The following is a 23,426-nucleotide window of genomic DNA, read 5'->3' as shown; positions in this document are numbered from 1 at the left end:
AAACTCTTTTTTTTTTTGAGAATTAGAGGATTAATACATAAAAAAACACTCTCTAAAGATAAATGTCATGGAGTTAGAAAAACAAAATTTGTGTTAATTTTCATTTAAATTTTTAAGAAATTAAAGGCACAAATTTATTTGATAGAAGTTTTAAGACAATATTTATACAATATTCATGTTAGTATTCCCATAATAATATGAAAACAAAGAAATTAGATTACAAGACTTCTTCTTTTTCTACTCTACTGATTTCTCGTGTGCCCTATACAGTTAAAATTATATAATCCGAATCGTAAAAATCACATTAAAATATTTTGAATTTTAGAATCTAAATAGAATGCGTAAGAAACAGAGAGAGTGGAAAAAGAAAATGAAAATTGTTTTTATCCCTTTTCATTAAAAATGCCAAGTGTGAGTTTCATGGTGAGTAGAGTAGGTAGAAAAGCAAAAGAGGAATGAGCAAAAATAAAAGGGATTATAATCCAAGAAGCCCAATCCAGTTGCTATGAAGCCCATCAACTAATCTTATTCATCACCTCCATCCACCAAAGAAAAGAAAACTCCCCATAGCCGCTACCGCTTTACCCTCCTCTTCCATCCATATTCCTTTCACAACCAAAATCGGAGTCCCACTCAGCTCAACTCAACTCAACTCAACTCGCCGGAAAACTCAATCTAACTCCACCATCACATTATCCAGGTTCTCATTTTTTTTACTTTTTTTTTTTCTTTCGATTTTCCTTTCCGATTTGCGGTGCACCAAATAATTTTGATTCATCGATTGAATTGAATAGAAGTAGAATCAATGGGAGCTGGTCGTGAAGTATCAATCTCATTAGATGGTGTAAGAGACAAGAACATTATGCAACTCAAGAAACTTAATCTTGCTCTTTTCCCTGTTCGTTACAACGACAAATACTATGCTGATGCTCTTGCTTCTGCTGATTTCACCAAACTAGGTTCTTCTCTATCCATTATTTCTGTTTTGAACGGTTAATGCAAATAAATAAGCTTTTATGTATCATTCATAAGCTTGTTAAGATAGTTTATAGAAGAAAAATAAAAACAGCTTATGAGGATACAATTTTCGTAAGTGACAACTTACAAAATAACATAAAAGCTTATTTATTTCCTTAAGCTATTTCTCATAAGCTAAAAAATAAGCCAATCCAAACGTGTCCTTATTTCCTGTCCATTTTAGAAGGTTAATATTCTAATTTCACTATACTTTAGTTAGGTAATATAATTATCCATAACTATTGTTTCAATTTGCATTTGGGTTTTCGCGTTCTGATGTTAGTTGTTGTTTATGCTTAAAAAAATTGTTCCTTTACATGTGAAACTTCAATCTCTGGACAATGCTTTTTTATCAGTCTTTTGTAATCTTAAAAATTAGTGTATTCATTGGTCAAAGGATTACCAACAAGCGCGGATGTAAACGAAACAACAATAACCATCCATTGAAACCTCTATGCACCGATTTCCTGTTTTCTCTCTCACATATTTTATTAAGGATTAAATTGACGTTGGATGTCATGGGTAAATGAGTGTTGTGCTATATAGCACTACTCTTGGCTAAAACTAAACCTGCTGAAACACTGGAGTCAGTCATAGCAAATCCTTTTAGGCTGTGTTTGCGGGTTTGGAGGGGAGGGGAAGGGAGTGGAAGGGGGAGGAGTAGAGGAAAAGATAGTGGGTAAATGAATGTTTATCGTTAATATATTTTTAGTTTTTAGATTATTATAACAACATTAATTTGATTTGAAGAATTTATCTAAAGCCTCCTATTTCCTCCTCCAATTCAATTTTTGAGTTCCCCCATTTTGAGGGGATTTTGTATCATGAAGAAAAACAAAACCATGGGGGACTACCCTTTCCTCCTTCCTTTTACCCAAAACCCTCCCCTCCCCTCCCCTCCCCTCCAAACTCGCAAAACATTTATCTTGAATTCCCTGTACAACAGAACTGCTATTTGTACAACTCAGAACTGCTATTTGATATCTTCCGTGGTATCCTATATGCATTTGATTTCCGTTGGGGATTTTGATTCTGCATATAAAAAGTTTGGATTTCTGTCTAATTATTTAGATTCAAATGTATTTACCGCCTTCCCCTAACTTATAATATATGACTACCCCTTTCTAAGTGTTTTAATTTAAGTTTTAACAAGAACATGGAATACATATGATAGGTAAGTTCTCTCTTTTCTTTGGTAGATGTGCTGAATGCTAATGGTAGATCTCTTTTAAATTGATTCTTTTGCTGCTTGATTTAAGGAGGATACGTGATTCCTTTTTGCTTTGAAATCTTTCTACTTATGATTAATGTTCTTTTAGCCACATCTCATAAAAACTGTACATTGTCATCTTTATTGGAATCCAAGACTATATAGCTTCACTACTTTATAATATAATTATATTACATTTGTGTGCTTCTGAAAGTTTTTGACTTAGTTGGAACTTGGAATGCAAGCTTTACTTTTAATCCAACTACCCTGTTTGATATCTGCGTGCTTTCAGTTTTTCATGATAACATGGATGGTACATAGATGTGGAATGGGCATACAAGGGATCCTTAGGACGAGTCTAATACCTTTATTAATGTTGTTGCATGTGAGTTTACGTTCACAAACCTTAAGATTGATTATTATACTTTCTTTCAGCTTACTACAGTGACATTTGTGTTGGCGCAATTGCGTGCCGGCTGGAGAAGAAGGAAGGTGGGCAAGTTCGGGTTTACATCATGACTTTAGGTGTTTTAGCGCCTTACCGTGGACTTGGTATTGGTAAGAAAGAAATTTAGTATCTTTCTCTTGCTGTTAACTGCTAATTGGAACTTCAGATGATAATTTAGTTACAACTCTTAGTGTGCATATTTGCCACCACAAACTCATATCAGAGCCTGTTGTAAGGTGCAAGCATCATATTAGGAACATTTCATTTTACATCTGTCACTGTTTGAAACTGTGTCACATCCTTTAAGCTTGATATCTATGTTCGTTTAGAAATTTGATATGAATCTTTGGTGTATGTAGGAACAAGGCTGCTGAATCATGTTATCGATCTTTGCGCGAAGCAGAACATTTCTGAGGTTTACTTGCATGTGCAGACAAACAACGAAGATGCCATTAACTTTTATAAGAAATTTGAGTTTGAAATTACAGAAACTATCCAGAACTATTACGTAAACATCACACCACCAGACTGTTATGTTGTCACAAGGCACATAACACCTAACCCAACAAAGAAATAACATTTCTTTGGGGCAAGTTATTTTGGGGCAAGTCATCAGAGATTGTTGCACTATTTATTGAATTTTTCCATGCATGTATTACACTAAAGTTTGCCATTTTCAATCCTAGATTTTAAACAGTAAAATTAGCCCCCCCAAAAAAAAGGCAATTGGGGATCTCTTTACTAAGGTACTAAGTTATTCTATCCATATCTTCCCCCTCCCAGGCCCCAGCAGCTATCTTACAAATTTGAGAAAATATTATTGAATTTTGAATTTGGTACAAGAATCTTTTGGGGAAAATAGTTTAAGAACTATTTTATAGCTTTTGTTTCCTGGTTTTAGATTTCAACAAGATGTTAGGTAAATAGTTTTGATAAACGTGTATCTTACAATAGTTGATATCATAAGAAGCTCGTGATAATAAAATGAACAGGTTGTAGCAAACTGTATATATATTTTTTTTTGTCAAGTAGCCACGGAAATTCACTTTAAAGATGAATAACTGGGGTGTCCAGGGTTCGACCCCTGTACATGTTGTGCATTATCTCTTACCAAATGAGTTAAGCTCATGGGGACATAGCAAACTGTATTTATTTGGACAAAAAAATGTTTTAGGATCTATTGACTGGAAGTGCATTGAACTTAAACGGTAACGACATGTATTTCTACGTGCGTGAGTTAACTCACGCTAATGAAAATCTCTGTGTGAGTTAACTGACATAGGTGTTTTTTCATGTTTAATACCTGCTTGAGTTAACTCAAGCGGCTATTATATCCAGCTTGAGTTAACTCATGCGGAGGTATTTTGGGAAGTAAAGTCGAGATCGAGCAAAACTTGTTGGGAGAAAAGCAAAATTCTATTTTCTCAATGAATAAAGATAAGTAGACACCCTTAATGTGTACACCCCTTTGTACTACTTTGAAAAATTTCAGTTAACCAAATATATGGTCTGTGTGACCACATTTGTTTAGTTATGTGACTACTATTTTTCCAACATTTAAAAGCTGAAGAAAAATGTGGTCACACAACTAAAATGCGCGTGACCACTATTTTTCCACTTAGTTAACCAAATAGATAATGGTCACGCAACTAAATAAATGTAATTTATCAGAGTAGTACAAAGAGGTGTACACATTAGGGATGTCTACCTATCATTGCTCTTTCTCAATAGAGAAATGATATTTTGACACATAATTTTGGTATCAAATTCAAAAAAAATAAATTAGATGGTTAACACAATATATATATATATATATATATATATATATATAGATGCAATTCATTCATGATGAAAGAATATAACAAAGTTTCAAAGTTCATTAACAATCTACCAAGATTTTTAAAGTTATTAACTACGATTAGTAGGTCAATGTTTAAAAAGAATCTGATTAAAAAATGTGATATAATTTTAAGGTTTTTTCTATATTACCTTTGAAGAATGGTGGGTAATTAACCTACCAATCAATGAAAATGAGCAATTTGTTGGTGGGGTCAAGATAGTTCATGGATACCACTTAAAAATGTGCTTATGTGGCTAATGTGTATTGGTTGGGGTAAATTACCCATCATTCTTCCATGGGTACCCTAGTTGTCACCTAAATTTAAACATTTAAAAATTATGTATATTTGAACATTTAAAAATTATGTATATTTGAACACTTCAAAATTATGTATATTTGAAGGTTTCCTCTCCCTCTCTAACAAGCCGGTCCTAGTTTTCTCTCTCTAGGTTTTCACTATCAATTTTTTCATTGAGAGGTGATTTTGAGTCAATTCTTAACCTGAAATCACCCATCTTCATCTTTTTATCTCTATTTCAATCTAAATAAGTGATTTTCACATAGATCTAGGTTTTCCTTTGTGATTTTATCATCTAAGTGTGGTGGTTTGTTGTTCGTCGTCTTATGCGGTGTTGTTTGATTTTCCGTCTTCTTGCGGTGTTTATTTGATTCATATTGAAAAATCGATTATTCAATCAAAGATTTGGGAGTCAAAGTTGCAGATCCGAAGGTCATGGATATTCCGGTCACTTTAATGTTATCATATATTTTTGTAGGCATTATGTCGTTATATGCATCTTGAATGATGTAATCTCTCTCGATTTAAATGAATGAATATCATTTTGTTTTTCTAAAAAAAAAAAAAAAATTGCATTAAGTTGATGACTAATAAATTGTAACATCTTGCTATATTCATTAAGAAATAATTTGTTGTCTAAATTCATATATGTCAAAATAAATACAACTCTTTCTAATATTCGACAATGTTCAAATTTTATGATGCAAAGAATTGTTATGCATGCCTCAAATATTCAACGTCGATGTAGAATAGAGAGTTGTAAAAATATTAATGGCACATATACTATCCACAACCACAATTGAGCTGGATGTAAGTAAGTTACATTTCAATTTGTATACCAACAAAAACGTAACAGCAGTGGGAATAACATGAGATTCCTTATCCGATTCATCATATTACGTGTATAAACATGGTTGGAGAACTAGATCACACTCTCATCTTTACTATATTGCACCATGCAATATTCACCACAAGAACTTCCACGTTGCTTGGGTGCATGTGGCTTAGAGTTCTTCATATCTTCCTCCATTTGACTTATAGTTACTTCAATATCTATCATTCATTCTTAACCATCTACTACATTCTTGAAGAAGAAAAAACTTGTTCCTAGAGGCAACAAAGGAGGGAAAAACATGGCTACACAAGCTCTAGTGTCGTCATCATCTCTTACTTTTGCAGCTGAAGCTGTGAGACAGAGTTTTGGAGCAAGATCACTCCCATCTTCAATAGGGTCTTCTAGAAAAGGTTCCTTTGTTGTCAAGGCAGCTTCTTCTCCTCCTGTTAAGGTCTATCTCTCACTCAATTTTTCCTTAAATATATGTTTGCTTTTTCATTAATAATAGTGTCTCTGATGATCATATTACAACTCTGTCTCTTGAAGTTACAAAGTCAACTCTAACCACTGAACTGACACCTCTTGGACAAGCATTATGTGCTTTGAGCTATGTTTATATTAAAATAACTTTCTTTTCTCTTTTTGGTGTTCAGCAAAATGGAGCAAATAGACAATTGTGGTTTGCATCAAAGCAAAGTCTTTCTTACTTGGATGGCAGGTAAATTCCTTTGTAGTTGAAGAAAAAAGTATTGTAAGGTGGATGTTTTTTGAGTAAGATTTAAGAACCTAGAGTATGCCTAAGTAAAACGTTTTGATCAAGTGTTTATTATCGCTTATGATTATTTATAATCTACTTTCATAATTAAAGATGAAACTATTGAACTTTTTTATACAAGTTATTACTTGTTGTTCATACATGTTTGAAGTTAAAGACATGTAATTATGAAATATTTTTAACTTAATTTTGCAATCTCAACAAATTACTTATGCAAGTGCTTGTGTTGAGCCATAAGCTCAGATTAGATACGACTAAGTACCCTTAACACAACATTACAACATGTAGATATGCAAGTTTGTTGGATAACACTTGTTTTGAGTACCAATTTTTTTTATTTTATTTTTATATTACTTGTGGTAACTATGTCTGGTAGATGTTTTGTGAGTCTAAGATCTCAGAAGGCTTTTGCGAAATCTTTTCGATTAAGCACTAATTATCATTTATCGTTTATGATTATGCTTAATCTAATTTTACAGTAGTAGATGAAATGATTAAACTATTTACTTTAATAAATTATTCTACAAAACCTATGGAAATAATCTAAAGACAACTTGTGAACACATTTAAAGTTATCTTTATAGTTTCATCCAAATACTTAGACAAGTGATTGCGTTAGAACTAGGGGTGGACATGGTTCAGTTCAGGATGAAAACTGAATCGAACTGAACTGTTTGTTAAATTTAAAATAACTGAACTGAACTGTTTCAAACCGAACTGAACTGTTCCGAACTGAACTGAACTGTTATTATTGATGCCTTTGAAAAAATATGAAAAAAAACAAATGAAATTAAATTTTAGTTACCGAACTGAACTGTTTCGAATCGAACTAAACTGTTTCGAACTGAACTGAATTGTTTCAGTTCAATTTCAGAACTGTTAGTAATTGTTCAGTTTTTTTTTGTTCAGTTCAGTTCAGTTTTTGGTTTTTTTGCCCACCCCTAGGTAGAACATAAGCTTGGATAACAAAGCACCCATAACACAACTATACAACATGTAGATATGCATGCAACTTTGTTGAGTAACACTATGTGTCAAGTATGAAATTGACTTTATTTGGCCTCATCATCACTTGCAGCCTTCCGGGTGACTTTGGATTTGACCCTCTAGGACTTTCAGATCCCGAAGGAACCGGTGGATTCATTGAACCAAGATGGTTAGCATACGGTGAGATAATCAACGGCCGATTTGCAATGTTGGGAGCAGCCGGAGCTATAGCACCTGAAATTCTTGGCAAAGCAGGTTTAATTCCCGCGGAAACAGCACTCCCTTGGTTCCAAACCGGCGTGATTCCACCAGCGGGAACATACAACTACTGGGCAGACAATTACACACTCTTTGTGATGGAAATGGCATTCATGGGATTTGCAGAACACAGAAGATTCCAAGATTGGTACAATCCTGGCTCCATGGGAAAACAATACTTCTTAGGACTTGAGAAAGGGCTTGGAGGTTCCGGCGAACCAGCATACCCTGGTGGACCTATATTTAACCCTCTTGGTTTTGGTAAAGATGAGAAATCATTGAAGGAATTAAAGCTGAAGGAAGTTAAGAATGGAAGGTTAGCAATGTTGGCAATATTGGGTTACTTTATTCAAGCTCTTGTTACAGGAGTTGGACCATACCAAAACCTCTTAGATCATTTGGCTGACCCTGTCAACAACAACATCTTGACCAGTCTCAAGTTCCACTAAATGAATGTATTATATATATGCTCCTTTATTTTCTTTGCTCTTGTTGGTTGTTGTAAGTTATAATTATTACCAAAAAAACTCAACCACCTTTTCTTCACTTTCTTGTCTTAGCATCTTGTGAGCATGTTTCATGATGTGGCCTTGTAAGAAATGACATTTACAAGAACTAGAAATATTCAGCATCTTTGTGTGTTAACTTCTTTGTTGCAATTTAATCAACTTTTAATGTAGTGAAAATTAAAATGAATTCTTAACAAACATTTAGTGTATAAGTTTGATTGGAAAATGAATCATATTTGCGAGTATACTCAACATTTGTCAATGCTTTCGAAATAAATAAAGATAAAACTCCATTTTACTTGGCATATCTTTTATTTTGAATTGGAAAAAAATTAATGCAAGTCATGGTGTTTTTTTTAAAGTAATGTTATATATCTAGAAGGAATTTATCACTGGTGCCGGTCCTATATATATATATATATATATTTTGATGAAGCAGAAGTCAACTAAATTTGAACACAAATCTGCCAAATCGTTTATGAATCCATCACGATTTACGGGTTCGCTGCTATATCCAGCATTAGCCTTTTTTTGTACAATAATGCTAATTATTCGACATGTGATGTAGCGAAATTTTCAAGAAAGGGCTATTGCAGCACTTAATATATTTTCTTAATTATAACAATGTCCTTCCGTGTTTTGTGGCAATAACATAATTATATAGTTGTAAACCTGTCAGTGATCCCTCTCTCGGGAGCAATAGCAATGGTCTTTTTATATATATATATATATATATAAGAAATGCTATTTAGAGCAGATTATACAATATCGTGAGCGTTTCACGAAATAGTCCCACCAATCAAAACATCTTGAACAATAAAAATGCTACATTTATTTTAAAATGAATGTCACTTTACATTTCCAATATAACTTTAATTTTTTTCTTTCAACTTTATCCTCTTCAACTGTTTTCTCACACAATTTTCAATGCAACTTTAAGTTTGTCTATTTCTTATAAAGTAAGGGCAGTTTAGTATAAGTGTTATGTCTAATGATTATTTCATTTCATTCTTTAATCTGTGTGCAATTGGCTAAAACACACTCATTTTAAAACGGAGGGAGTATATCTTATAAAAGCAATTTATGTACTACGAGATGAAACTATCACTATCTTTATAAGAGTATAATCTATTATAGATGAAAATATTTCACTGTGTGTCAAGGGTGAAATTAACTTTATTTGACATCATCATCACATGCAGTCTTCCACAAGAACTTCCACGTTGCTTGCATGCACAAACTTGAAAGTAGTGACTTAGAGTTCTTCATATCTTCCTCCATTTATCTATCATTCATTCTTAACCATCTACTACATTCTTGAAGAAGAAAAAACTTGTTCCTAGAGGCAACAAAGAAGGGAAAAACATGGCTACACAAGTTCTATTGTCGTCGTCATCTCTTACTTTTGCAGCTGAAGCTGTAAGACAGAGTTTTGGAGCAAGATCACTCCCATCTTCAATTGGGTCTTCTAGAAAAGGATCCTTTGTTGTCAAGGCAGCTGCTCCTGTCAAGGTTTATCTCTCACTCAAATTTTTCTTAATTATATGTTTGCTTTTTATTAATAATAGTGTCTCAGATGACCATATTACAACCGATTCTTTCTATGTCTCTTGAGGTTACAAAGTCAACTCTAACCACTGAACTAACGCCTCTTTGACAAGTATGCATGTGCTCTGAACTATGTTTATACTAAAAATAACTTTCTTTTCTCTTTTTGGTGTTCAGAAAGGTGGTGCAAATAGACAATTGTGGTTTGCATCAAAGCAAAGTCTTTCTTACTTGGATGGCAGGTAAATTCCTAAGTAGTTGAACAAAAAACTGTTGTAAGGTGGATGTTTTGTGAGTAAGATTTAAGAATCTTGAGTATGCCTAAGTAAACAGTTTAATCAAGTGTTTATTATCGTTTATGATTACGGATAATCTACTTTCATAGTTAAAGATGAAACTATTGAACTTTTCTATACAAGTTACTTGTTGTTCATACATGTTAGAAGTTGTTTTCATAAATTATTCTAAAAAACATATTGAAATAAGTTAAAGACAATGTAATTATGAAATATTTTTAAGTTAATTTTACAATCTCAATAAATTACTTATGCAAGTGCTTGTGTTGAGGCATAAGCTCAGATTAGATATGCAACTTTGTTGGATAACACTTGTTTGAGTAACAATATATTTTTTTATATTACTTGTGGTAACTTTGTATGGTAGATGTTTTGTGACTCTAAGACCCTAGAAGGCTTTTGAGAATTTTTTTTGATTAAGCACTTATTATATCATTTATCGTTTATGATTTTGCTTAATCTAATTTTATAGTTGTAGAGGAAATGATTAAACTATTTATTTTAATAATTATTATACAAAACCTATCGAAATAATCTAAAGACAGCTTGTGGACACATTTAAAGTTATTTTTATAGTTTCATCCAAATATTTAGACAAGTGATTGTGTTAATATAAGCTCGGATGCTTGGATAACAAAGCACCCATATTACAACTATACAACATGTAGATATGCATGCAACTTTGTTGAGTAACACTATGTGTCAAGTATGAAATTGACTTTATTTGGCCTCATCATCACTTGCAGCCTTCCTGGTGACTTTGGATTTGACCCTCTAGGACTTTCAGATCCTGAAGGAGTCGGTGGATTCATTGAGCCAGAATGGTTAGCATACGGCGAGATAATCAACGGCCGCTTCGCAATGTTGGGAGCAGCAGGAGCTATAGCACCTGAAATTCTCGGCAAAGCAGGTTTAATTCCCGCGGAAACAGCACTCCCTTGGTTCCAAACCGGCGTGATTCCACCAGCAGGAACATACAACTACTGGGCAGACAATTACACACTCTTTGTGATGGAAATGGCATTCATGGGATTTGCAGAACACAGAAGACTCCAAGATTGGTACAATCCTGGTTCCATGGGAAAACAATACTTCTTAGGACTTGAGAAAGGGCTTGGAGGTTCCGGCGAACCAGCATACCCTGGTGGACCTATATTTAACCCTCTTGGTTTTGGTAAAGATGAGAAATCATTGAAAGAATTAAAGCTGAAGGAAGTTAAGAATGGAAGGTTAGCAATGTTGGCAATATTGGGTTACTTTATTCAAGCTCTTGTTACAGGAGTTGGACCATACCAAAACCTCTTAGATCATTTGGCTGACCCTGTCAACAACAACATCTTGACCAGTCTCAAGTTCCACTAAATGAATGTATTATATATATGCTCCTTTATTTTCTTTGCTCTTGTTGGTTGTTGTAAGTTATAATTATTACCAAAAAAACTCAACCACCTTTTCTTCACTTTCTTGTCTTAGCATCCTGTGAGCATGTTTCATGATGTGGCCTTGTAAGAAATGACATTTACAAGAACTAGAATAATTCAGCATCTTTGTGTGTTAACTTCTTTGTTGCACCCCTTCCTTAATGGAAGTTTTCCCTTTCTCATGAAAGGTTCCTTTTGTTACTTGCTTGCCCCTCCCAATCCAAATTCCATCCTCCTTACCATATATGTCACCACCATCACATCTTTTGCTTGCCCCACCTCTTCATTTACATGATCTTTCTCTTTTGCTCGAAACACAATCTCTGTCTCGACCGACCGAGCGTCCCCCACCTTATGTGAAACAGATCCTCCACTTTGGTCTACCGGATCTGCCATCGCCGTCTATTTTGAAACTTGTCTCGGCATCCTATCCACCATCGCTGCCCAGCCTTGTATGGCCGCCGCGAAAGCCTCCCGAAGAATTTCGAACAACTTTGAAGGTTGTCCTGCTTCGAGGGTTGCGTTTCAATCGTCTGCCGCCGAAACCTCCATGGATGCTCTGCTGGAGTGCTGCTTTATCTATGGCGTGTTTGGTGTTATTGTTTTTGTATGTTATTTATGTTGTGCTGTGTTTCTTGGTTCATGTAATGTTTTTAAGTTTAGTTAGTTTTATGCCGTTGCCTAAATGGAGTTTGGATCGTAGGTATCACACAAGGTTTGTTGGCCTATATGAGGATGAATCTAGGTTCACTAACTTTGCCATTTATCAACTGATTTTTGTCCAGCGACAAAGTGAACAAATCTGAGACCATGTGTAGTCGAAATGTGCGTGATGAGGCAGAAGAAATGATCCGTAATTGGATAGAAAAAAAGACTCTGAATTCTCACATCTCCTTTGTCAGCATTAGAAGATGGAAGTTGTTGATGAATGAGTTGCTAGCTTATGGAATTTGGTTTAAGTTCTCATATTTGTATTCAAAGTTTAGGTGTACGCAAATCCTGTTTTAATAGGTTTTTTCTATTGTATTGGCTCTTCAAAATTGTTGGGGAATACCCTTTCAAAGTTAACTCTAGCTGCTTGTAACTCTCTCTATTTTATGAAATGTTAAGCTATTGTTTATTGTCAAAAAAAAAAACTTCTTTGTTGCAATTTAATGTAGTGAAAATTAAAATTAATTCTTAACAAACATCTAGTGTATAAGTTTGTTTGGAAAATGAATCATATTTGTGAGTATACTCAACATTTGTCAATGCTTTCGAAATAAATAAATAAAACTTACAATTTAGTTATGGGAGCTTCTATGGTGCAGTCAGGAAATTGACTTTTTTGGAAAAGTTAATTTTGATCTTAATGTTTGATTCATTTTTAAATTGTTGATTACTGATTAATGATCAATAGTAATTCATCTAGTAATGCTGACCCTTCAAACAACAACATCTTGACCAGTCTCAAGTTCCACTAAATGAATGTATTATATATATATATATATATATATATATATATATATATATATATATATATATATATATATATATATGTTGTTAATTACATATATTCTTTTCTTTGCTCTTGTTGGTTTTTGTATGTGAAAATCGCCATCTGCTATTTGACTTGGACTGTGGGGCTCGAAAGATAGTTGATGGTACATGGACCTGCTTTCGTGTTGACGGACGGTCCAATCACCGCACATAAGACCTTTGTTTAACTTTAGGATTAATTAGAGGCAGACTTATCCACTTGTGTTGTATAATTTTTTGTTTTTCCCGCTTGGGTCGACCTACACTTTTGTGTGGTTTACTGGGTTAGGTTTATGTCCCCCAGTTTTTTTCTTGTATTTCTTTTTCATTTTTTAAATAATATATATGAGCAAATGACAAGGACTAGAATCTGTAAGACATTCCAACTTAGTTGGAGTGTCTTCCATTTGTTTCACATTTCCATCATCTTTGGTCTGATATTAAACTCATTGTTTGCTAAAGATTATGATTTAATTTGGTTTTACTCATGTTGTATATGTGAAGAAATTAGTTGAGAATTGACGCAAACAACATTAAGTAAGAAAGTTCTCAATGTGACTAACTTAAAGAAAAATGAAAATATGACTTCACAGATGAAAATCCAAAACTGAATTTCGATAGTTTTCCTTAAATCTACACCAATTACTCAAGATCTTCGAAAAAGCCAATGTAGATATGATAAGGCATGTATTACGTCAAAAAATAATTTTAATTGGTTGATAGTGTATAATTTTCTACGCGGTCAGAGTATTTTAATTAAACTCATGTTACAATTTAATCAATTTTTAATGAGTGAAGATTAAACTGGATTCTTAAACATTTAGTGTATAGTTTGATTGAAAAATGAATCATTATCATGAGATATTTATGAGTATGCAACTCAACATTTGTCAATACTTTCCAAGTAAATAAAGAAAACTTATCTGTTGTAACTATATAGTAATAAATAATAATACTAAGGCGAAAAAATGAAAGGAGAAAAAAAAGCAACAAAAATTTCCTCACACATTATTCGCTATGGTTTCATTGTAAAAGAATCGGGTTGATATAGCACCTTCTTTTTTGTTTTTTATAGAGAAATGCTTAATGGTACGGATAGCAGCATATGAAATTTCACGGACGGACGCGTGTAACAGTTTCTTTTCAAGTTTGCTTCCATTTATGCGCGTGGAAAATAAGTTTATCACGTGTCCGTGAAATTTCGTATGGAAAAATCCCGTACCAAACAACAGTTCTCTTTTTTATATCTATAATATTACTTGTTTTACCTATTTACTAGCTGGTCAACCCATTAAAATAGGGACTTTAGACCATTCTCTTTTGAATAAAGAGACACCTCAGATCAGAAATTATTTTTTTGGCTATGTATATCCCACTTTATTCTCTTAACCACATGTTTCAATTGACTTAACTCATAATCCCTAGAAAATCAATATTGTTTGTTTACTTGAGTTGACCTGTTGCTTTTTTAAAAGCTTGTGTATTGGTTTGTGGTTTATGTGGTTTTAGGCTTGTTCACGGTATGTTTGTTTGGACTTTCTTGTGTACATTTTGTTCTCTTGCTATGTTTTGTTTTCAGTATTTTGGATTTTTGTATTTGTTATTTAATCTCTTTTATGTTGTTTGTTTTTGCTATGTTTCATCTTTTCTCTCAGTATTTTGTATTTGTTATTTAATCTCGTTTATGTTGTTTGTTTGTTGAATCATGCAAGAATGCACGTTGGCAACACATGCTATATACTCCACCACCAAAACTAGAATTTCTCTCGTAACTGCAGTTGAAAGAGAGAAAAGTTTTATGTGTTGGCATCTTTACCATTCTCTCTCTCTCTCTCTCTCTCAAGAATCAAATCTTCTGCGGTGGAAGTGTGATTGAGGGAAATGGTTATGCTCGATGAATCCCTTCCCCAATTGTTTTTTCTTAGAGATCCCTAATTGCTTCCTATTTCGAATTATTTTTGAAAAAAATAAAAAAGAGGAGCAAAATAAAACAGTAAAGGAGAGTGGGATCGTGTTTCACAAAAATAAATAAATAATAATAATTGGAGTGATCAAGGGATCATGAAGCAATGAATGCATCCTGTTTCCCCTCTTTCTCCATTATTCCAATTTGGGGGGTTAGTATATAACATGTGATCCATCCGTGTGTTCTTCAGTTCTTGCATTTCTTGCTTGTTACATTCGTAAATTGGTCATACCACTAAGAGAATTATAAATGAAGAGGATCTTAACTTCCAATTCTCAGCCTTTGGATAAACCCAATGAGAGTTATATATAAGATATAAAAAGATTTAGACTTATCGTTGGCATTTAGTATATTTTGCTAAGGTTTGATTCGATGCAATTGTGTTTAGTTTCTTTTATGATCATAATACAAGATCCCCTTTGTTTTGCTTAACTAACTAGTAAGATAGATACTCGTGCCACCGTACCACTACTTGTTGGTATGAATGATTTATTTCAGTTAAAAATTTATTCATATGTGACTTTATTTTCATGCTTTAATTATATTCATTTCATAAAATAATTGGTCTCGTGTTCTTTTATATTTATGAGTGACAAATTTTGATCTCATATTCTTTTATCTTTATCGGTCACAAATTTTAGTCGTGTTTTTTATTTAAATTTATCAATCACAAATCCTCTTCAATGATTTGTTTATATTTATCAGTCACAAATATTAATCTTGTTGGTGTGAATGATTTGTATTAGACAATTTGTTTATATGTGACTTTTAAAAAAATAAATAGTAACTTGTATTGTTTATAATAATTATTTTAAAAAATTTACCATTGGCAACTTGTATAGTGCATAATGGTTATTTTAAAATCAATATCAGCGATAATATGACCCGTGTTTAATAATTATTTTTTAAAATTGTACCAGCGACAACTCATGCAATATATTAGAAATTTCGGTGCACTTGAGTTATTTGTGAATTTTTATTAATGTGATAGTTCTATTTAATCATCCATTTTTTTTAGTTATTTCTGAAATTTTAGTCGGTATTCACTTATCCCGTATATTTTAGTTGATGAGGATTCAATATTATTGTAGAATTAAAGTGAGATGATATTCTAAATAGTATATAAATGTTTTAGCAGAACAATTTTATTTTTTTTATATCAATAATAACTTGGCTCATGTATCAAAGTTAGTTTAATAAGAGAAAACTTATCATGTAAATTCGAGTTAGTTATGAAATTTTATTAGTGAAAACTTGTCAAGTGCATGATCATTTAATTTAATCAATGCCAACTTTTCTTCTGTATTTTATTAATGAAACTTGCCTCATTCACGATAATTCTATTTTTTTAGGGGGCATGATAGTTCTTTTTAATCTGTATCAATTTTTCCCATTTTTAGTTATTTCTAAAACTTTAGTCAATACCAACTTATGCCGTTCATTTTAGTTGATGAAGGTTCGATATCTTTGTAGAATTGAAGTGAGGTGATATTCTAAATAGTAGAAACATTTTAGCAAGAACAATTTTTTATAAATGACAACTTGTCCAACGTAGCAAAGTTAGTTTAATCATGACAACTTATCCTGTACATTTGAATTAATTTTTATTTTTTATGAACGAAAACTTGTCAAGTGCATGGTAGTTTAATTTAACCAATGTCAACTTCTGTTGTGCATTTTAGTTATTTTTAAAATTTTAGTCGATGTCATCCTCTCCAAATTGTTTTAGGTGAAGAGGGTTGAATATTTTGTAGAACTGAAACAATGTGATAGTCTAATAGTAGAAAACATCTTAACATGAACAATTTCTCCATGTATAATAAATAGTTTTTGGCACTGTTTCGGTCGCCTCAGGCACTATTCCACCATCTCCATTTTCATCGAAAGGATCTTCTTTAATTATATTGTATTAATTAATGAATAAGCTGTTGTTAGAAAATAGCTTAACTAGTAATTAATGAATGAGCTGCTGTTTTTTTTTTGAACAAGTGAATGAGCTGCTGTTAGAACTAGCTTAATTAGTTAATTAATGAATAAGCTGCTGTTAGAAAATAGCTTAACTAGTTAGTTAATGAATAAGCTGATGTTAGAAAAAATAGCTTAATTAGTTTAACTACTGGATAAGTTGTTGTGAGAAACCTATGAAATTATAGACACGACTCTGTATGTTTAGCTTCCCCATGAAATTATACATGTTGTGTCATGTTATTTGGTTGATTTGCCAAGTTGTTGAACCGTAAACCTTTGAATTTGGAAGTAACAAGCAGTTCCAATAAGTTGTGGTGCAGGAAACGGCTCATTTTTAAGCTGGAAAAAAATGACCTTTAACACATGGCCACTAGTTGTTTAGATAACACAAATTTTTTTATGTGTACCCGGTTTCACATCTACGGTAACCGAACTACACAACCTGGGTAGAGCCGTAAACTGCGCAATAACTTTTAAACCTCGTACCTTTTCCCCTAATTGAGTGTCCAATTGCCTATTACTCCCGAAAAGTATTTTAATTGACGAATAACCTTAGACATGCCAATGTTGTGTAATTTATTTGAAGAATGTGAAAATAGTAAGAATAGTAACTTATGGGGACATTAACGATGGATTAATATTTGGTGTCAACGAGTTGACATCAGGTATCAACAAATTCGTTAACACTAAATCTAATAAGTCCATTTAATTAATAATGGCACATGTTTATTTCCTAAATTGCTAACATGAGGTGACTCGCAAATTAGTTACCGTTTTAAAATGTGCTCAACAATCTTACGGTGGCAACTCAAAAGTCAACTCAAATGTCTCTTTCTCTCTATCATTCCAAAATTTTGTTTATGTTAAGTGTTCAATTTTCTACGACATATCTTTCAAATGAATTACTCAATTATATTTTATAATGATTAACAATTTAATGTAGTGAATCCACGACCAACAACAATTCAGATTCTTATGTACCGATGGTATGGTGCAGTAGCCACAATCAATTCAATATTCGGTTGCAAAAAATGATAATTTGTATTATTACTATTATTATTGTCCCGAGATTCCACCATTCTATTCAATTAAATAGTTAAATCTAAGTTTTACTGGGGTGGCAAGAAATATGGGATATACGAAATTGGGATCAAATATTGGATTTGAGTGATAGAAAGACAATCAAACTATGGTCGTAGATTCTTCGATGTGTGCCATTGAAAGTGAAGGAAAGAGATCACGTTGTCAACATTTGGATCAACTTGTTTCTCTCTTACGTGGATCAAACAGTTCATAAAATGATTGTAGTCGATAAGTGAAATTCCAGAGATCCAAAAAGTTGTTTTGCTATAAAAAAGAAGAGTATTTTAATTTTATAGAAATCATTGAATACAATAATAGTGTGTGATCACAAGAAAGGATACACAATAAAGATAAATATGACACTAAAATTATCCTTTGATTAAGACCAAAAAAAATTATTCTTTAATTAAATAAAATAAACGCTTGAGATTTGGTGTTAACGAATACGTGGACACCTATTAATAGATCCTAACTCTTGTTTTATACCAAATGAAGAAAAAGGTGGATTATTAGAGAATTATATGAGAGAAAGAGTATCCTAAAATCTAATCAATCTCCCTGACTAATGGCAAACTAGTAATTAACTAAATGAGGAAGGGTAAATGTATGGAGAAACATCGAAGATATAAAATTCAAAATGGGCAAGAAAGGAATTAAGAAAATCATTTCTACCTTCGGATGATCAAACATTATGGAGCGGTATGTCATAGTTCCAATTTAATGGATCCAATCATTTACAATACTTATACTCATCTTTTCATACTTATAACAATGGTAAATACAATAAAGAAGATATAAAGTACATGATTTTGATATAAGATTCAACAGTTGAATTAGATGAAATGCGTAGATGGAACAGTAATATGTTAATGTGGTTTATAGGTTAATTCAAAACGTCGAAGAAGGATTCTCATAGTTGAATAACTACAACAGGTTGGAGATCATGCCCATTATCAGTCAAATTTTGGAAATCGACCAGATTTTCACATAGAACAAGAAGAGAATCTTGTGAATTTCAAACGATGAGATCGCCTTGAAGAGCATTTTATGCAGGCAAAGATTATGCTATGTATGAATGGATGCTAATATTTTGGTAAAGAACAAAAAATGATCTATGGGAAAACAATACTTTTTAGGACTTGAGAAAGGTCTTGGCGGTTCCGGTGAACCAGCATACCCTGGTGGACCTATATTTAACCCTCTTGGTTTTGGTAAAGATGAGAAATCATTGAAGGATTTAAAGCTGAAGGAAGTTAAGAATGGAAGGTTAGCTATGTTGGCAATATTGGGTTACTTTGTTCAAGCTCTAGTTACAAGAGTTGGACCATACCAAAACTTCTTAAATCATTTGGCTGACCCTTCAAACAACAACATCTTGACCAGTCTCAAGTTCCACTAAATGAATGTATTATATATATATATATATATATATATATATATATATATATATATATATATATATATATATATTGTTAATTACATATATTCTTTTCTTTGCTCTTGTTGGTTTTTGTATGTGAAAATCGCCATCTGCTATTTGACTTGGACTGTGGGGTTCGAAAGATAGTTGATGGTACATGGACCTGCTTTCGTGTTGACGGACGGTCCAATCACCGCACATAAGACCTTTGTTTAACTTTAGGATTAATTAGAGGCAGACTTATCCACTTGTGTTGTATAATTTTTTGTTTTTCCCGCTTGGGTCGACCTACACTTTTGTGTGGTTTACTGGGTTAGGTTTATGTCCCCCAGTTTTTTTCTTGTATTTCTTTTTCATTTTTTAAATAATATATATGAGCAAATGACAAGGACTAGAATCTGTAAGACATTCCAACTTAGTTGGAGTGTCTTCCATTTGTTTCACATTTCCATCATCTTTGGTCTGATATTAAACTCATTGTTTGCTAAAGATTATGATTTAATTTGGTTTTACTCATGTTGTATATGTGAAGAAATTAGTTGAGAATTGACGCAAACAACATTAAGTAAGAAAGTTCTCAATGTGACTAACTTAAAGAAAAATGAAAATATGACTTCACAGATGAAAATCCAAAACTGAATTTCGATAGTTTTCCTTAAATCTACACCAATTACTCAAGATCTTCGAAAAAGCCAATGTAGATATGATAAGGCATGTATTACGTCAAAAAATAATTTTAATTGGTTGATAGTGTATAATTTTCTACGCGGTCAGAGTATTTTAATTAAACTCATGTTACAATTTAATCAATTTTTAATGAGTGAAGATTAAACTGGATTCTTAAACATTTAGTGTATAGTTTGATTGAAAAATGAATCATTATCATGAGATATTTATGAGTATGCAACTCAACATTTGTCAATACTTTCCAAGTAAATAAAGAAAACTTATCTGTTGTAACTATATAGTAATAAATAATAATACTAAGGCGAAAAAATGAAAGGAGAAAAAAAAGCAACAAAAATTTCCTCACACATTATTCGCTATGGTTTCATTGTAAAAGAATCGGGTTGATATAGCACCTTCTTTTTTGTTTTTTATAGAGAAATGCTTAATGGTACGGATAGCAGCATATGGAATTTCACGGACGGACGCGTGTAACAGTTTCTTTTCAAGTTTGCTTCCATTTATGCGCGTGGAAAATAAGTTTATCACGTGTCCGTGAAATTTCGTATGGAAAAATCCCGTACCAAACAACAGTTCTCTTTTTTATATCTATAATATTACTTGTTTTACCTATTTACTAGCTGGTCAACCCATTAAAATAGGGACTTTAGACCATTCTCTTTTGAATAAAGAGACACCTCAGATCAGAAATTATTTTTTTGGCTATGTATATCCCACTTTATTCTCTTAACCACATGTTTCAATTGACTTAACTCATAATCCCTAGAAAATCAATATTGTTTGTTTACTTGAGTTGACCTGTTGCTTTTTTAAAAGCTTGTGTATTGGTTTGTGGTTTATGTGGTTTTAGGCTTGTTCACGGTATGTTTGTTTGGACTTTCTTGTGTACATTTTGTTCTCTTGCTATGTTTTGTTTTCAGTATTTTGGATTTTTGTATTTGTTATTTAATCTCTTTTATGTTGTTTGTTTTTGCTATGTTTCATCTTTTCTCTCAGTATTTTGTATTTGTTATTTAATCTCGTTTATGTTGTTTGTTTGTTGAATCATGCAAGAATGCACGTTGGCAACACATGCTATATACTCCACCACCAAAACTAGAATTTCTCTCGTAACTGCAGTTGAAAGAGAGAAAAGTTTTCTGTGTTGGCATCTTTACCATTCTCTCTCTCTCTCTCTCAAGAATCAAATCTTCTGCGGTGGAAGTGTGATTGAGGGAAATGGTTATGCTCGATGAATCCCTTCCCCAATTGTTTTTTCTTAGAGATCCCTAATTGCTTCCTATTTCGAATTATTTTTGAAAAAAATAAAAAAGAGGAGCAAAATAAAACAGTAAAGGAGAGTGGGATCGTGTTTCACAAAAATAAATAAATAATAATAATTGGAGTGATCAAGGGATCATGAAGCAATGAATGCATCCTGTTTCCCCTCTTTCTCCATTATTCCAATTTGGGGGGTTAGTATATAACATGTGATCCATCCGTGTGTTCTTCAATTCTTGCATTTCTTGCTTGTTACATTCGTAAATTTCAGCATTTTCCTTTCATATATTCTGTTATTATCCTATTTATTATAGTATACTTTATATCAACACCAATTTTAATAGTAGTGGTTTGCTTTTGTTACTCATGGTTTAAAATCATTGTTGTAGTTTAATGATTTAGTGTGAAATTACAAGTATTAAGACGGAACTTGTCCACCTTTTCTTTTATTATTTTGTTAAAAATCCCTTTAATTAAATCTGCCATTATTGTTTTGGCTCTAATTTTACTACTTTACTTGAATTTAGGTAGTGACTATCTATCAATGGCTCTGGGTCGAATACTCCAGTTAAGCATTTTGCTTTTTGTCATTAAGTTGGCTTTTACTTATATTCCAATGTACTACGGTGTTCCTCAAGAAGATCGAAGGAAATTTGAGTTCATTAGTCTTTTTTTTCTCCATTATGTCGGGTGTTTGTCTATGGATCGACCATCGCCGTGAAAAACACCTCGACCGCGAAGAAGAGATCCAACAACAACAACGCGTTCCTTTTAAAATTATTATTAAGGACAAAAGGTTTTAGATTTATTGTTGACATTTAGAATATTGTTAAGGTTTGCTTTGATGTAATTGTTTTTAGTTTCTTTTCTGATGTAAGCTATAATTATCCTAAGACAAGATCCCGTTTGTTTTACATAACTAATGTTTTTACCATTTTCATGGGTTTGATTATAATTTGTTTAGAATATTTTAGTTGATACACAATCTATGATTAATATAACTATAATTCTAATTTTTTTTTTTTTAAACTCAAGTATCCGATCCAATGACCGACAAATTTGAGGGAACCAATCCCACCGTTCACTTATGGGGACCAACTAATCCGAGGGGACCAATCTTTTCATATGATCCAAGGATCGACGAATGTAACACCCCGTTTCCCAAAATCAATTAATTAATAAACATGCATCAGAGTAATTCCCAAACGGGCATGTCACACTACATTTTCAAAATTTGTTAAATAGAATATAAAATCTATTTAATAAAAATCCTTCAAAATCATCATTAATTTTGCATCAAAACAACAACAGCAACTGTTTAAATCTCCATAATTAAATCTTGGCATAAAAGCCTTATCAACATAAATTCAACAACCATAGGGCTACGTCAGCAATATTCAAAACTTGATACATAGGAATGAAAAACAATAAGAAAATCTCATCCCGTACGTATCAGAGCCCTAGACACTTTGAGCCACCACCAACTACTCAGGATCACCTGCAAGTTACCCATAGGAAGGGCAACATTTTCAAGCAGAAGGGGTGAAATTCACAACAATAAAATATAGATATTAAAATTCATCAATTGAATCTAACACCCTAAATATAATCAGATCATCACCATATGTATATAAATATATACTTCATAAAACACATTATCATCAAATCAAGTCTTCATCAATCAAATCATCATTATATGTGTATAAATATATACTCCATCAAACAACATCATCATCATCAATATGGCATTTACAACCAACAACATCGACTCATGCAAATGACATGACAACACCGTATGCACTTAATAATAATTCTTCTTAACATCCCCTTAATGCTCATGAATAGAAGACAACTTAACATAACCCTCCTCGAGTACATTTAACAACTCATAGGTAACATCATAACCTCATCATACTCATCAACATAAACAACGTAAGAGTAAACCACCTCTTATAGACAACAACAAAGTAAGAGTACGCCACCTCTAAGAAGAACGATAAAGTAAGAGTACACCACCTCTTATAAAAACGACACGTAAGAGTACACCACCTCTTATAAAAACAACAAGTAAGAGTACACCAC

General features: G+C 32.5%; 3 protein-coding genes across 4 annotated transcripts; all 3 read left to right on the top strand.

The window, feature by feature from the left end:
* Nucleotides 1-538: 538 nt before the first annotated feature.
* Nucleotides 539-3,527, top strand: LOC11419658 (N-alpha-acetyltransferase 50). Its single transcript, XM_003618036.4, has 4 exons — nucleotides 539-700; nucleotides 795-959; nucleotides 2,663-2,785; nucleotides 3,035-3,527. The coding sequence occupies exons 2-4, from the start codon at nucleotides 806-808 to the stop codon at nucleotides 3,250-3,252; spliced, it is 495 nt and encodes a 164-aa protein (XP_003618084.1). The 5' UTR covers nucleotides 539-700; nucleotides 795-805; the 3' UTR covers nucleotides 3,253-3,527.
* A 2,288-nt stretch (nucleotides 3,528-5,815) lies between these two features.
* Nucleotides 5,816-12,927, top strand: LOC25494983 (chlorophyll a-b binding protein 3, chloroplastic). Of its 2 annotated transcripts, XM_039834820.1 has the most exons (4): nucleotides 5,816-6,099; nucleotides 6,302-6,366; nucleotides 7,502-8,090; nucleotides 12,879-12,927. In XM_039834820.1, exons 1-4 carry the CDS (start codon nucleotides 5,947-5,949, stop codon nucleotides 12,903-12,905), a joined length of 834 nt encoding a protein of 277 aa, XP_039690754.1. In that variant the 5' UTR covers nucleotides 5,816-5,946; the 3' UTR covers nucleotides 12,906-12,927. The 2 variants fall into 2 exon arrangements, with proteins under 2 accessions (XP_039690754.1, XP_013454459.1); XM_013599005.2 differs by lacking the exon at nucleotides 12,879-12,927 and having other exon boundaries at nucleotides 7,502-8,313.
* LOC11424077 (chlorophyll a-b binding protein 3, chloroplastic) lies at nucleotides 9,477-11,565 on the top strand. Its single transcript, XM_024784530.2, has 3 exons — nucleotides 9,477-9,689; nucleotides 9,903-9,967; nucleotides 10,768-11,565. Exons 1-3 carry the CDS (start codon nucleotides 9,543-9,545, stop codon nucleotides 11,381-11,383), a joined length of 828 nt encoding a protein of 275 aa, XP_024640298.2. The 5' UTR covers nucleotides 9,477-9,542; the 3' UTR covers nucleotides 11,384-11,565.
* Nucleotides 12,928-23,426: the final 10,499 nt, after the last annotated feature.

This window comes from Medicago truncatula, chromosome 5 (assembly GCF_003473485.1).
Source record: "Medicago truncatula cultivar Jemalong A17 chromosome 5, MtrunA17r5.0-ANR, whole genome shotgun sequence".
NCBI classification, from domain to species: domain Eukaryota; kingdom Viridiplantae; phylum Streptophyta; class Magnoliopsida; order Fabales; family Fabaceae; genus Medicago; species Medicago truncatula.
Note: the sequence above shows the minus strand (reverse complement) of the source record. Positions and strands in the feature narration are given on the sequence as shown.